Raw genomic sequence first — 15,270 nt, 5'->3', positions numbered from 1 at the left:
TCCTCCTCTCTGACTCTTTCTCCCTCTCTTCTTTCTCTTTTTCCCCCCCTCCCTCTTCTCTTTTCTTCTTTCTCCTCCTCTGCTCTCCTTTTCTCCCTCATTCCCTCTCCACTCCTGCCCCTTGATTTGGCTGGCTTGCTTCAAGCCTCAGCTAAAATTCTGCTTTTTATTCTGAGCCTTTTCTGAATCCCCCTTAATGTCAGTGCCTTCCTCTGTCCGTCTGTTGATTATCTCCGATTTATCCTGCCAATATCTGGTTAATTGTTTCTCCCATTAGATTGGGCAAGGACTGGCTTTTACCTTTCTTGGTATCCTCAAATACCTAGCACATAGTAGGAGCTTAATAAAGGTTTATTAACTGACTGACCATCCAACATGAGTATCTCTCCAGTTATTTAAATCTTTATTTTTGTTAAAATAAATAAATAAATGAATAAAAGTTTTACAGTTGTATTTGTGCAAATACTATGTGTCTTGGTGTGTTAACTCCCAGATAGCTTGCATATTTTGTAGTTTTTTTTTTTTTTTAAATCAAACTTCTCATTTCCTTCTGATTTTGTTAGTACTCTAGAGAAATGCTGGCACCCTGGCATGGGTTCTGTCAATAAAAAGTTATTAAAAAAAAAATAGAGAAATGCTGGCAATCTTGTGAATATTTTGTTACTAAAGCTATTAATCATCTCAATTAATTTCTTGGCTGATGCCTTTAGGTTTTTAAGCAAATCATCATCTTTGCAAATTTTTCTCCTCTCAATATTTATGCTTTTAATTTCTTTCCTATGTCATACTGCTACAGACAGCATTTTAGAACTTTGCTCGATTCCTTATAGAGGAGAGAAAGGGAATCCTTGTATGTCTTTGTATGTGGAAAGCTTCTTGTTTTGCTTTTTTCCTTCTCTCATTGCAAACAATGCTTCTAGTTGGCTCCAGATATAGGATTTTATCTAAATATGATCCTTCCATATCCATGGATTTTCTTTTTAGGTTTTTAACACAAATGAATGCTGTGTTTTTGTCAAAAGACTTTGTTTGCACCTATGGATAAAATGATGAGGTTTGGTTTATATGGATAATTGTTCTCATTGTTTTTCTTAATGCTAAATCCTTCTTGCATTCCTGGCATAGATCTGAATCATTTTCTGGACATCTTGCTGTTAACCCTTTCTGGGTTTTAATTTTAAAAATTGTTGTATCCATGTTCCTTAGAGTTCTTTCTTTTTAGCCTGTTCTTGGTTTAAATATTTGTCTCATGAAAAGTGTATCTTCCTTTCTCTAATTTGGAAATGTAGGATATTAGCTATTCTTCAGATATTTGAAATAAAACACTGAATTTGAGCATTAGAAGTCACATGAAAAATCATTCTAAAACAAAGATTTCTTTCTTTTACAGTTTATGCTTGCATGATTTCTTTTTCTAAAACTGCATTGGACCCCTACAACTTGTTTTAATTTGGGTATTTTTTTAATCTTTGTTGAGGCAAATGGAGTTAAGTGACTTGCCCAGAGTCACATAGCTAGGAAGTGTTAAGTGTCTGAGACCAGATTTGATCTTTATCCATTGAGCCATCTAGCTGCCCTATTTTTTATCTTTGTAGACAATCACTATAGCTTTGATAATCACATACTCAAGTTCTGTTGGTAATATATTTGTGACTTTTAAAAAATAATTCTCTTTGGGGTAGATAGGTAGTGCAGTGGATAGAGCATCAATCCTGAAGTCAGGAAGATCTGAGTTTAAATCTGGCCTCAGATACTTAACAGTTCCTAGCTGTGTGACCCTGGGCAAATCATTTAACCCCAATTGCCTCAGCCAACAACAACAACAACAACAAACATATATATATATATATCTTTATCTTCCCTAAGTTGGAAATTCACCTTGTTCTTTTTTATTTTGGTAATTTGATATTTCTATTAAAACATGGTATTGTTTTCATTGTTTCATTGTTTTTGTTAGTCTTTAAAAAATTCACTTTTGAATTGTCCATTTCAATTTTTATCTATTTCTTCTATAATTTTCAAGATTGCCTTTTGTATTTCTTTTAGAATTGTCAATTTGTTGATTTTTCTAGTTTTAAAACTTTCATTCTCAGTTTACCGATTCTCTTTTCCTACTATTTAAATATAAGTTTTCAAAGATACAAATTTTCCTCTAGGAATGTATAATGTTGACTAAGTTACCTTATTGTTAACTATCTTCTTTAATATAAATATTTATTGTTTACATGATTTATTCTTTGGCTGCTTTATTACTCAGCACATTTCAATTTAGGTCAGTATTTTATCCCTATATTTTCTTTATTGAACCCTCTTTATTAATGATGGTTTGTAGAGAATGTGTATATTAGTTCTGCCTTTTTGAATTTGTTTATGATTTTACTGTGCCCCTATATATGATCAATTTGTGTAAATGTAGCGTGAGATACAAATGACAAATTTCTGCAAAAGTACTATGGGATGCTAAAACATATGTACATTCTTTATTCCCATTAATAAATAACCAAGTCATTCAAAGCTCTTTTTCCCCCAAAAAAATCTGTACAGCTCTATTTTTCCCTCTAATTTATCTTTCTGCTGGAGTAAACTTGCTCTGAAGAACCCCTCACCTTTCTGGGTACTAGCTTCTTCTTTAAAAATAACATTATTGGCCTAGTTCATCATCAAGGTCTCTTCCAGCTCAAACACTTAAGAGTTTTAAGATTTATTTCCTGAGCTTCTGGTGATTTATAGTCCTGAATAAGCAACTTATTTGGGGACACCTCCCAAAGCCACCCCACCACTGGTATTACCTTGTCTATTCTCTTCTCCATAAAGTCAAGGAGAACTCGAATGGCCTCCATGTTCATGCCATTGTACACCATGGTATTGTATTTCAAATTGGCTTCTTCTTCTCTTGTTTCATCCTGGCCCGTTTCAGTTTCTTGGGTTGATTCATCCAGAGTTGTTGCCTCCTGGGCAATTTCGTCCTGGGCTAATGGGCTAATGAGGACGTCCAAGCAAGAGACTGGAACGTTGCTTAAAAGATTGACTGCATTGCTGGGAGAAAAAGAGAATTTTATTTATTTTAAGTAGTTGTGAATAGCACTTATAAAAAAAAAAAAAAAGCACAATGAACAGTCTGTAAGTAACGTTAAGAAGGCAACTAAAAACAAACCAAAAAAAAAAACAAAAAAAAACACACCCTTTTTAAAAGGTGCCACAATATATGATAAGTTTCACAAGAGAAAGGGAATAAAAAAACTTATCAGCCCAATATATAACCCAAAAAATAAATAAAGAGGATACAAGAGATTGATAAATGAACACCCACAATCACTTGTTGAAAGGAGAAAATAGGAATTACTGGGCTTTCCTATGTACTTTTTTATTTGACCCATTATGAGTAAAACACGTTTTTAAATGAATGCACGTTACTCCCCCTTCCCCCCCAATCTGTAGGGAAGCTGACGTGGCCGACTTCTTTCCCCATCATCTCTCCTTTCAAGCACATGAGCTTAGGCCATACACCAGCAGGGGGAACTCACACACAGTTTTTGAGCCATCACAGACATACTGTGGATGATTCACTGGACAACAAATTTACTGCAAGGATGGTGTAAACTTCTTTTAAATTTGGCCTGCTCTCTAATCCCACAGTATCCTTCCCACTAGAAAAGGAAGATATTCTAGATGTTACTTTAATCTGTAGGAACTTCAGAACTGATTAAAAAAGAACCTGGTTCCAAAATAAATCACATATCTAGCTTTAATGCTTCAGGCAGGATCTTCAAAGTCTTAAATTCTGATTATAAATTGTCCTTTCCTATCCCTTAGCTTGATTTAAAGCTCAGAAAATACAGTGGCATTCAGGACATGGCCCCAAATAAAGTGACCAATGGGATCTTTAAGATAATAGTATCTTTGCAGACCATCCCCCCCAAAAAAAATAGTTTTTTGTTTGTTTTTTTAAACAAATGTCCTTCTGAAACCTGATTTTTCTATTTTTTCCAAAGATGAGCTTTGCTTTTCTTCACCATCAGATAAGATTTCACTTCTTAGTGGAAGTATTTTATGAAGAAGGGAAAAAAATCCTAATTTGATGCATCAGAGAGAGAAGCAGGCTGGAAAACAACACAAGGCAGTAGTATATGGAGGCCTATAACCTCCCCCAAATGAGCAAACAAGTGCAGCTCTCATTTTGATCAGCCTGCTACAGACCTGCCAGATGAAAAGATCTAACTCTAGCTATTTATAAGGAAAGAAAATCCATTAAGAAGGAATGAATCCTTTTCCCATCCTTTACTTTTACAAATGCCTTCTTTCAAATAAATGTTTCTTTGAAATCTTCCCTAATTTAAAAAGTTTTTTGTTTTGGTTTTTTTTGGACTCTGACAAGCATTTCCATACACAAGAGGAAAAAAAAAGGACTGGATGCAAAACTGAATCTCTATTATGTTCAGCTTGTTTTTTTAAGTACACAATGTAAACAACATTGCCTGGTCGGCTGTGTCTTGTTTCAAATTTCCTTTTGCTCTTTTCTGGGAATTTTCTGAATATTTCATTGTTCCTTTTTTTTTTTTTTTTTTAAATATAGAAACAAAATGATCCTTGCTCCTTGAGTTCCCCCGAGAAAAAATCCTTGTCTCGTAACAACTATCTATGGTTAATTAGGAAGAATTCAGACACTGCCCTATCTGAGGATGAGAGGAACCGCTGCTCTGGCCCTGTTCCCCTCCTGGATGCAACAGGTAGCAGTGAGACTGAGCTTCTCATGGAGAGGAGAATCCCCTTCTCTACCAGGCAAGCTCGCCTTCTGGCCCAGAAATCTCCCTTCTGCTGCTTCTGCCCTTCCAATCCCGAGGCGCTGCTAGGTTACGGGGAGGGTGGGTGGCTAAGATCCTAGGACTCCGATCAAGAAGCTAAGATCCCTGAGAAATGGAAGACTTTCAAATTGGCTTCTTCCTTGACATCATTTTAAAGGACAATCTCCCTTCTTAAACGCTGTTAAGTAACCAGTTTCCAGGAACTGAACAATTGTAAGAACCCAAATTTGGCATTGGATTCAACAAATATTTGGTGTTTTTTCGGCTTTTCAAGGAAAAGTTCTCCGTTTGCTGGTTTCTTATTAAAGCCCCGAGTTCCCAAACAACTACAAAATTAATTTTCTGGATCACTGTGTCCGAGCTATTCTTTTCAAGTCCCGAAGTGTGGCTTTCTGATCTCGTCACTTAGCTGACGGTTTCATTTGTGGTCAGAGGGTGTAGGAAATTCTCGGGCTACCAGGAAGTCGGTGAGGGTGCAGAGCCGGGCACAATGGGGCTGGAATGCCGACTCCAGGGGGGAGAGATCCTGGGTAGCTGACTCTCCCTTTCTGGCGGCCGGGAGATCATCAATCACTGGGACAGCACATCCTCCCCCCTCGGCTCCCAGGCCCCTCCTGATCTGCAGATTCCAAAGCAGGCCCGGGGCCGCCTCAAGCCAGCCTTGCTTGGGAAGGGCCAGAGAAGGGCCCTCTCACACAGCCCGGTACTCTGGGTCGGCTTGGGAAAGGCTCAGGAACAGGGTCCTCAGGAGGGGAGGCTGAATACTGCCATGAGAAAGCAGAGGGGCTCGCTCTTCTGCCGACTCTGTACCGTTTGGGCGCATTTTTAAAAACTTGTGGCTAACGGGTCTTTTCTCCTTCACTACTATCCCTGCTTCCTCCCCTCAGTTCCTCCTGGCTCTGAGCTCTTAGAGGCGGCTGCTTCTGCCAACTGGGGACAGCTGTAGCCCTGCAGCAAGACCTGACTCACGCCGGCACCCTCCACTGAACGTGACTGAGCCCAGAATGCACCTGGAGCTTTGGTCACGATGATTTTGTTCACTGCGCCACCCCCTCCCTTACAAATCAATGACTGTCCATCCAGTGGAAAAACTGCTCTGGAAGCCCAGACCAGTGGGCTAAAGCTGTGTGAAGCTGGATGAGAGGGTCAGTTTCCTCATGTAAAAAAGACTCCTTAAATTCTATTCAATTTGACAACTTTTCTGTGTGCAGATCACCAGGTAGGAGAGGCTGAGATGATCAGATCTGCAGAAGCCAGCTTTTCATTAAATGCCTACTGTGTGCAGAACATTGGGTGCTGGAAGCTGAGATTATAAAATCTGCAGATGCTGGCTTTTCATTAAGCATCTACTGTGTGCAGAACATTGGGTGCTAGAAGCTGAGAAGATTAAATCTGCAGAAGCCAGCTTTTCATTAAGCACTTTCTGTGTGCAAAACACTGGGTGCCAGAAGCTGAGATTATAGAATCTGCAGAAGCCAGCTTTTCATTAAGCACCTTCTGTGTGCAGAACACTGGGTGCCAGAAGCTGAGATTATAGAATCTGCAGAAGCCAGCTTTTTAAGTGCCTACTGTGTGCAAAACACCAGGTGCTGGAAGTCGAGATGATAAAACCTGCAGAAGCCACAATCATGATGTTGCTCTCATGGAGTTTAGAGTCATGTGTGTATTTTGTGTGTGTGTGTGTGTGTGTGTTGCACAGATGAGGATAATGCATAATCATTTGATGCCTTATACTGTATACAGGTGCACGAGTGTATATATGTATGAGTGTGTGTATAAATACACATACACACACACACACACATAATGTGAACATAACAAAATATATGAAAGAAAATCAAAGATTATGTAAAAAAGACCTCACGATGCCATTAAGACAACCAAATATCATGCATAAAATACTTTATAAATATTAATATTCACTGGGACGATGGGAAGCACACTCACAAAATTTACCAATTTCTGACAAATTCTTCCTCAGAAGCCTTGCCGGGGGCAAGGAAGCTTTCATAGGCAATATTAAGAGAGCCCACACACAGGCAGATCTAAGCCAGTGTTTGCTGACCCAGGCCCAGCCCCACTCATCACCAGTGGGGATGTAACGGGGTCCCAGAGGCCTACGAAAGTTCAGAGAGGCTGCCGGCTTCTTTGGGGGGGAAGGGGGAGGCAGGGAAAGTCCTGCCCACAGATAAGAGAAGAAATAATTCTATCTAAACCTAGTATCTCAGTAAGGATGAAATAGACCTTTGCTTCAATCCTACAGCAATTACTGTGTGTGCCTTTTCTCACCAGAGAATTTGAATTGTCCTATCAATTTACGGTCTTTCTTTTCTTTTTTAGTTTTCTTTTTCAAAATTTAATCATTCTTATTCTAATTTTTGATTTTTTAATTTTAATTGTTTTACATTTAACTTAATAAACACCAAAAAAAACAATACTTTCCTATACTTAAAGCAGAATAAAAAAACTGGATGTGATCCTATGAATCTTTATTGCATAATCACGTTTTTTAAAAAATTAGTGTATTTCATAAATTCAACCTGTTACTGTCAAAGATTGTTTGCTTCTGGATTTCCTTCAGTTTCAATGACATTTTTTCTATTTTCTTTTCTTTTTTTGGCAACCTTCTGACCAGCTCCCCATTACTCCTGATTCATTCCCTAGAATGAGAAAGGCACAATCCTGTCACAAATAAGTAGGCGAGCCAACCTCGTATCGCCATATAACTCTGGATCTCTCTCGTCACTCCCCAGGAGACCAGCTCCTTATTCCTTCTTGCTTTACTGTTCCACCTGAGGGTTTCTTTTTTACAGTGCAATAATGCAGGGAAGGGAAACGCTATTATTCCTTTTTTTAGAGCTGAGGAAACAGGCTCAGGGACCCTCGGCTTGGCCCAAGGTCATCCGTGTGGGAGACAAATGCAGATCCTTCTACAACATACTGACCTTCTCTGTAAAAGAGTGACACTAAATTTAAACTGCGCGCACGTGTGTGTGTGTGTGTGTGATTGTAGAATCAGCAGAGACCCAAACTCAATGAGAAACCCCCCCCCCACCTCACACTAGACGCGTCCCAGCACTGATTGACACCCTTCTCTGAAGGGGGCCCCCACTCCCCTTTGGGACCCCTCTGACTGCTGGAAAGTTTCTCCTTGTACTGGGCCCAAACCTGCCTCTTTGGAACAGAGTGCTGCTACTTTTGCCCCTGGGGACAGAGAAAACTGTCTGTTTTTTCTCCTGCGGGTCAGCGCTTCATATACGGTGGCTGTCTCCATCCCACCCCTCACGAGTTCTCTCTTCTCTAGCAAATAGCTCCTTTCCCCTTAACGGAACAGTCAGCCTGACTCCCAGCCTCGGGACGTGCTCTGGCTCAGAGTCCCCTGGCTAAAACGGGGCACCCAGAACCAAACCCAACACTCTCGCTATGATCCGACAGGACCCTCAGCTCCCTCAACTTTCTCAAAATGAGAAATGCTATTTTCATCACAGACCTTGTAGGGTTGTTGCCACCAAACCTGAAAACGCCACTTGGGGGCTGGGCTCCCATTACCATCAACACTGTACTTTCCCCGTCGGGATGGGGATGGGTCCCAAGGGCCACAGGGCAAACCTGAGGGCTCAGCAGCCCCAACATAACAGTGAAACAACAGCTAGCACTGATATGTCGCTTCCAGGTGCACAAAGTGCCTAAGGCAGATCATCTCACTCGATCCTCCCAAACCTGGGAGGGAGAGCCCACTGTTGTCCTTCAACATTCTCTGTGACCCCATTTCTTGGCAGATACTGGAGAGGCCATTTCTTCTCCAGCTCATTTTACAGATGGGGAAACGAAGGCCAACAGTATAAAGTGACCTGTCCAGGGTCACCCAGCTAGTAAATCTCTGAGGTGGGATTTGAAGTTAGGTCTCCCTGACTTTAGGTTTAGTATTGTATTTACTGTGCCATATCATCCCCATATTACAGATGAAGAAAGTGAGGAAACAGGGTGAAGTGACTTGCCCAGAATCACGCACTAGTGAGTGTCTGAGGCTGGATTTGAACTCAGGATGAGGAGTCCTCCCGATTCCAGGCCCAGTGCTCTCTCCATTATGGCGCCCCCTAGGTGCTATGACTCTCCCTATCTTACAGATAACAAATTGAGGCGCACAAGGTCACACTAAGTGTCTGAGTCAGTGTTCAAGCGCAGGTCTTGCGGACTCCAAGTCCAGGTCTACACCAGTCAGATCAAGATGGAAGTTTGATAACCCATTTAAATTTGTACAGCTCTCTGGTGCTGATAAGCTCCACTACACTCCATCAAAAAAAATTTGGGGAATAATTAACAGAAGATTAACGTGCTTTTAATGGTGACCTACTCTTTTTTGTAAAGTATTTTTTAAACCACTAATGCTCAAATCCACAGGTAAATAATTCTTTTTTGAAGAAGGAAGAATTCTTGGGCTGACATCAGTCATCTCTGTCTCTGTCTATCCCTCTCTTCCCCCTTTTTCTCCCTTTGCCTGTGTCTTTCTCTGTGTCCCTGTCTCTGTCTGTCTGTCTCCTACTTCTGTTCTCTGGGTAAAGAAGAGCTCTTGGGCTGACATCAGTGCTTTTGGATGGTCATTTTCGAAGCAGCAAACAAACTCATCCCGTGGCGGTGGTCACCATGGTTACTGATTAAGGAGTGTGGGTGAAGCAGCCCTCTTCTATCTTCCACAGTAATGACTTCTGGTCTGCTGGTGACCTTGCGCTTACTCACAGGGCTGAGGATTAACTCCTTGTTGTTAAAAAAGAATGAAATCGAGAGGCGTCTGAGCCGCCCCCCCCAGCGAGGATGCCCGCGCCACCCAGCGCTCACCCACCTGTGAAGCTCCTCCGTCTTGTCTTCAGTGGGGCCCATGGTGAGTAGGCAGTGGCGCAGGACCGCGGCCATGACGCGGAACTGGTGAGAGTCGCTCTGCAGAAAACACGAGAGAGGAGGGACAAAGTCACGTTTTAGTTTGGAAGGTCTGAAGGAGGCTTCAAGGCAGCTGGGCAGAAGGGAGCCATGTGGCCAGCTCGTCCGCCCTCTGCCCCCTGAAGAAGCGGTTCTGTGGCACACCTGGTGAGGCCAGTGGTATGGGTCCCACGCCTTCCGGCCTGGTTATGGGCTGGTGGCCAAGATGGCCAACTCCGGGGGGAGGAAGAGCTAGAAGAGACCGGTACAAGCCCCTCCTGCTACATACGGCTTACAGAGAATTCCTATTAGAGTGGGGGGGAGGGGAGGAGAAGGTAAGGAAACACATATTTGTTAATTGTCACAAGGCTTATAAGCATTTCAAGCAAACAGTGATTTCCCCCAAATACTGAAGGGGCTGTCTTGTGAAATAGGGAACAGACCTGTTCCGCTTTGACCCAGAGAACAGAAGTAGGAGGGGAGACAGAGAGACAGAGAGTCTCTGTGTGTGTGTGTGCACGCTGGCAAGAGGAGGACTTAGGGCTGGTGTAAGGAGTAACTTCCTCATAATCAGAGCTAGCTAGAAGGTGAAAGGCTGCCCTGACAAAAGGAGGTTCCTTCTTTCTTCAACAAAAGGCTCATCTACCCACTACTTGTTGGGGACATTCACATTCAGGGATGGACTGAAATAAAGGAAGCCCGAGCACCTGCTGACCGAGACCTGGCAATTCAGGGTCATTTCCCGAGAAGGGATGACTCAGGCCCTTCTGGGAGATGTTCCATCACCACATGGCAACGAGAAGGGCCAGCCTAAAGCATCAAAATGCGTGGCAGATTCCCCCAGACTCCCTTAACCTACTTTGCTTGGCCAGAGCCGGGGCCCAAGGTACTTCTCAATCCCCAGCTCTGGGGGAGCCAAAGGTCTGGTGGGTAAGCTTAGCTCTTCTTTCTGGGCCTGCTTGCCTTGTACAAGCTACCAAAGGGCCGCCAAGGGTCTGGGTTTTAAAGGAGACCTGCCTTGGGCATCATTCTCATTCATCTCTTGGGATACCACAGTGGCTTATGCCTCAAGACCGAGGTACAGACACTGCCTCTGCTTGTGAATGGCGGCCATGATGTTTCAGAGCTGGGAGTACTGCTGGGGTCAGAGCAGGAACACAGAAATGATCAGGGAGTCTCTTATTTTATTATGTGCCTAGTAGTTTTTAACCCAAACTCCCTAATAGTAACTGAGGCATGGTGTCAAGAACATGTGGAAATCCTTCTCCACCTTGGTCTAGAACTGCCTATGACCCAGTGAACCCCCCGCGTGGCCCGAAGCCCTCGTAGCCCCATAGCCTAGTGCTCTTTGGCTTCATTGTGATAGACCAACCAGGGAATACATTTCCCTTAAGCCATTTGACCCTTTACTCTTGGAAATTGCCAGGAAAAGAGTAATCTTCCCCTATCCCTTTGCCCGATTCTATAAACTTACAAAACACAGCAATCTGGCTTTCCTTCCCTTGGCAAAGTGGATCTGACATCTAACCTTCCCCTCCTCCACTCGTTCTCTATTCCCAGAGTCCGGCTATTTCCAACATGGCAGAGCTGCTCCTTACTACTTACTCATTGAGGCTTCCCCTTGTTTACAACAGCTCTCGAAAGTCTCCCCCAACCCCTCTGTAAATACGGTGATGACTCCCCAGGAAATTACGTGGCTCGTGGGCTGCCTCTTGGTTCACATTCCAGGAAGATGAATGGGCTTGGGCTTTTGTCGGTGTCAGAAGCAGAGCCCTGGCCCTGGCAGTTTGAGACCACACGGCAGAGCTGAGCCCAAACAAGTAGGTGCGCTGTCCAGCGGCACACTGCTGGCAACGTGGCAACGGGGGCTGGCTGGCTCACAGATGCTGCATCTTCCAGCCTACTCCCAGACACCATCCACTAAAGCAGGGGTCCTCAAACGTTTTAAATAGGGGGCCAGTTCACTGTCCCTCAGACTGTTGGAGGACCGGACTAGAGTAAAAACAAACACTTTGTTTTGTGGGCCTTTAAATAAACAAACTTCATAGCCCTGGGTGAGGAGGATAAACATCCTCAGCTGCTGTACCTGGCCGGCGGGCCATAGTTTGAGGACCCCTGCGCTAAAGTCTCTATAGATGCTGGACAAACGAAAGAACCAATTCTATTAGTTCTTCCTGGTCTCAAGAGTGATTTCTTAAATATTTAAAAGTTGTAGCTTCATCTTACTAAAGAATGAACTTCCCAATAATTAAAATCAACTGTGTATGTTCTCAAAACATAGTGAACCCCCCCATTGGAGGTCTTGAGGAAGAAGCTCAATGACCAATTGTCAGAGAAACATTAACAAAAAATCTTTTTATTCAAGGCCTCTAAGATGCTGGAAGAATATGATGGTGCACACAGGAAGATTAAGTTTTTTATGATGATGATAATGGGGACATAATGGGGTTCCTGCTTACATTTCTTAAATCACATCCAGAGTTCTGGTCTCTTTCGGGCCATTGAGTTAGGAGTCAAGAGTCTCTCTAGAATTTTGTGTCCTTGTTTATAGGCAGCACAGCATGGCATAATGAAAAGTTCAATTCCTTAGAGAGGCTGAGAATGGAAGTTCAAATTCTAACTCTCATAGTAATTCCTGTGAGATCTTACCCACATCCCCTTTCTCCATTGAAATGGAATTTTCTCATATGTAAAATGAGGAACCTGGCTAACCTAGTTGGGCAATACTTTAATTGTGTCAGCAAACTTTCAAACATTGAGTAACAAAAGTTTTTGGAGTAAGCAAAACTTCCATGTGGCAGATAGTTTGTTTTCCATTTTTATTGGGAGCCATCCCTTTGAAAGATCGGAGGATCATTTTATTCATCATTGAAATATAGCTACCCATTCAAAGGCACATAAAGTTAAATTAGGCAAAGCACTGAGATAAAGAGGAATAAAATGTCCAAATAAAACTTGGGCAAAAATATCTGTTTCTGAAGTTCCCACCAATAAGGGCCTTAAGAACCTGCATTTCATTCTTTATCTGTACTGATAGTACACACACATAGGCACAATTAGAAGCCAGACATTTCAAGAGACAAAATAGTACATACATTCACATAATGTCCTTGTAAGTCAGTAAACAGAAAGCTAAAAGCCCCAAACAGGGAACAATCCCAGAATTTATGGGACAAGTTTAGAAAAAAAATGTCATCCTCTGAAGCTAAGATGAGTCAACAATAAAATTAAGGCTATTAGCAAACTGATTTTTGATTTTTAATATCTTTGGGCTGGGGGTGATCTCAGAGAACCTCCCAAATGAAATAGCTGGAACTCCCCCCATATGTGGGAACTGGTCATTCCTAAACATCTTCCTTGGACCAAAGTCCTCACCTCTTTTAGCTCATCTAAATCCTGTCCTTAAACTTCTGCCAATATTTGTCTCTCTTGTGTTCTGGAGTTGGTGATTGGCTTGGAAAGCCTATTTGGTTCCTGTGTTTTCCCTATTTTAATTTTTATCTTCCAGCTGCAATCATCCCAAGAAGCCCTCCAGGTTTGCATGCTGGGCAAAGACCATATGCATTTTGAGCCATTAGCAAAAAGAGCTTCGGTAAAGAGTTCTAATACAATATTAAATAGTAACGGTGATAGTGGGCAACCTTGTTTCACTCCTGATTTTATTGGGAATGGTTGCAGTGTGTCCCTGTTACATATGATGCTTACTGATGGTTTTAAATAGACGCTACTGATTATTTTAAAGAAAAGTCCATTTGGTAAAGAGTTAAAAGAAGGTAGATAGCACCTGGTAGGATGATTCTCCTAGAAACGACAGAGAGCTGCTATGGAAGGAAGGATTCTATTTTCTTTCTACATGACTCACAGGGGAAAAAAACCCAACAACCAGATCCTTAGGGAATCTCCAAACTTTGATTCACCCATGGCAGATGCTGAAAAACCAATCTCTAAACCAAGAGTCAGAATGAAACACCTTGGCCAAGCACAGAATTATTTCTTTGCTGAGCTAGAAGACAAACAGAAATCAAGAGAACAAAAATCTGGCCAAGCCAGTCCAACCTGGAGCTGAATCTTTGTTTCCTACACCAAAAATGGAATAAAATACAGCTACAGAGGGTAAACCTAGAGCATCTCTTAGACCCCTTTCTGCTCAAAATCTTATAAACCTATAACCAAACTGGATTACAGGTAGACGAAAGAACAGTAATAAGACCACCTTTTCTCCTCCTCCTCCTCACTGAGTTTCCAAAACCCTGCTCTCTCCTGATCCTCCTCCTAATTCCTCCTAATTGCTGGATCATCAAATCTATCTATCTGTGCACGAGTCTACCCCAGGGCTCTCTTGGGCCCTCCTTTCTCTCTCTCTAAATGATCAATAGTTTCTATGAGTTCAACTATTACCCCCATACCGAAGATTCCTAGACCTACATATCCTGCCCCAATCTTCCTCCTGAACTCTAGGCACACTTTACCAATTGCTTATGAAACTTCTCAAAATGGATGTCTTATTCTCATTTCAAACTCAACATGATCAAAACAGATTTCAGTATCTTGATTTCCAAATCCATCCTTCTTCCTAACTTTTGTCACACTGTCCTAGGTTCCCACCATTATAGATAAACAGATGTCTCACTCTCTTTTGGTCCTCTCAAGTCCCATGATGAGCTGTCACTCAAATGTTCTCAGAGCTTTGGAAAGGCAGTGTCAAAGCAATGGAGATGAGGGAAAGGGGAGAGAAAAGAAAAGAAAGAAGAGAGAAGAAAAGATAAGAGAAGAGAGAAAAGAAGGAAAAAAAAGGAGAAAGAGGAGAAAGAGGAGAAAGAGGAGGAAGAGGAAAAAGAGGAGGAGGAGGAGGAATGAGCAATAAGTCCTCTCCTGGATTATTATTTTTGTCCCCTCTTACAGTACCAAACTAGGGATAGGTTAACTATCTTTTTGCATCCAGGGCCATCTCTAGTCATCCTGATTTATATCTGGCCCCTGGACCCAGATGGTTCTGGAGGGGAAAGTGAAGCAGGTCCCAGCCCTCCCTCATTTAAATCTCATTCACTTACATGTCACAGCTTCATCCCCCTGATGGCATGGTCATCTTTGAGAATGGACAAACAGCAACAACAAGATAACTTTAAGAAACGAAGACTGCTGAAATTGAAAGGTTTCATCCTTTCTCCCATAAGATTCTTTTTAGCCAAAACAAATGCCTATTTTTTTTTACATACTTATATCCTTCTTTGGCCCTTAAGCTTCCATGAAGAGCTTTTTCATTTTAAACCTGTGAGGAGGTAGGTAGTGGGGAATGATCAGCTGAAGGAAAAAGCTTCTGTTAACCTCACAATCATTGAGGAGAAGATCTGATCCAGGGGGATGGGAAAAGAACTCAGCTTTGAAGTTTCTCTGCTGTGATTCCTACTAGTATTAGGGAATCTTTTGAAATAAAGCTGAAACACTGAATGAAATAAATGATTAATTTGAAAAGTAATGAGACTAAGTTAAGTTGGATAATAAAGTTGGTTCCCAATACTGGAATAACTAGGAGTCTGCTCTAACACAGGAGGGA

At 42.1% G+C, this 15,270-nt stretch overlaps 1 protein-coding gene across 2 annotated transcripts in view; it reads right to left on the bottom strand.

Annotated features, from left to right (window-relative positions):
- The window catches only part of RIC8B (RIC8 guanine nucleotide exchange factor B), an 88,044-nt gene that overhangs the window by 28,685 nt on the left and 44,089 nt on the right, over positions 1-15,270 (bottom strand). For both annotated transcript variants that reach the window (XM_051961479.1, XM_051961478.1), the window contains exons 4-5: positions 9,643-9,737; positions 2,790-3,036 (exon numbers count right to left, since the gene is read on the bottom strand). In XM_051961479.1, coding sequence (XP_051817439.1) covers positions 2,790-3,036; positions 9,643-9,737 — 342 coding nt within the window. The remainder of the gene's footprint in view (positions 1-2,789; positions 3,037-9,642; positions 9,738-15,270) is intronic.

The sequence above is a fragment of the Antechinus flavipes genome, chromosome 5 (genome assembly GCF_016432865.1).
Source record: "Antechinus flavipes isolate AdamAnt ecotype Samford, QLD, Australia chromosome 5, AdamAnt_v2, whole genome shotgun sequence".
Taxonomy (NCBI): domain Eukaryota; kingdom Metazoa; phylum Chordata; class Mammalia; order Dasyuromorphia; family Dasyuridae; genus Antechinus; species Antechinus flavipes.
The sequence above is the reverse complement of the archived record's forward strand: the minus strand, read 5'-3'. Positions and strand labels throughout refer to the sequence as shown.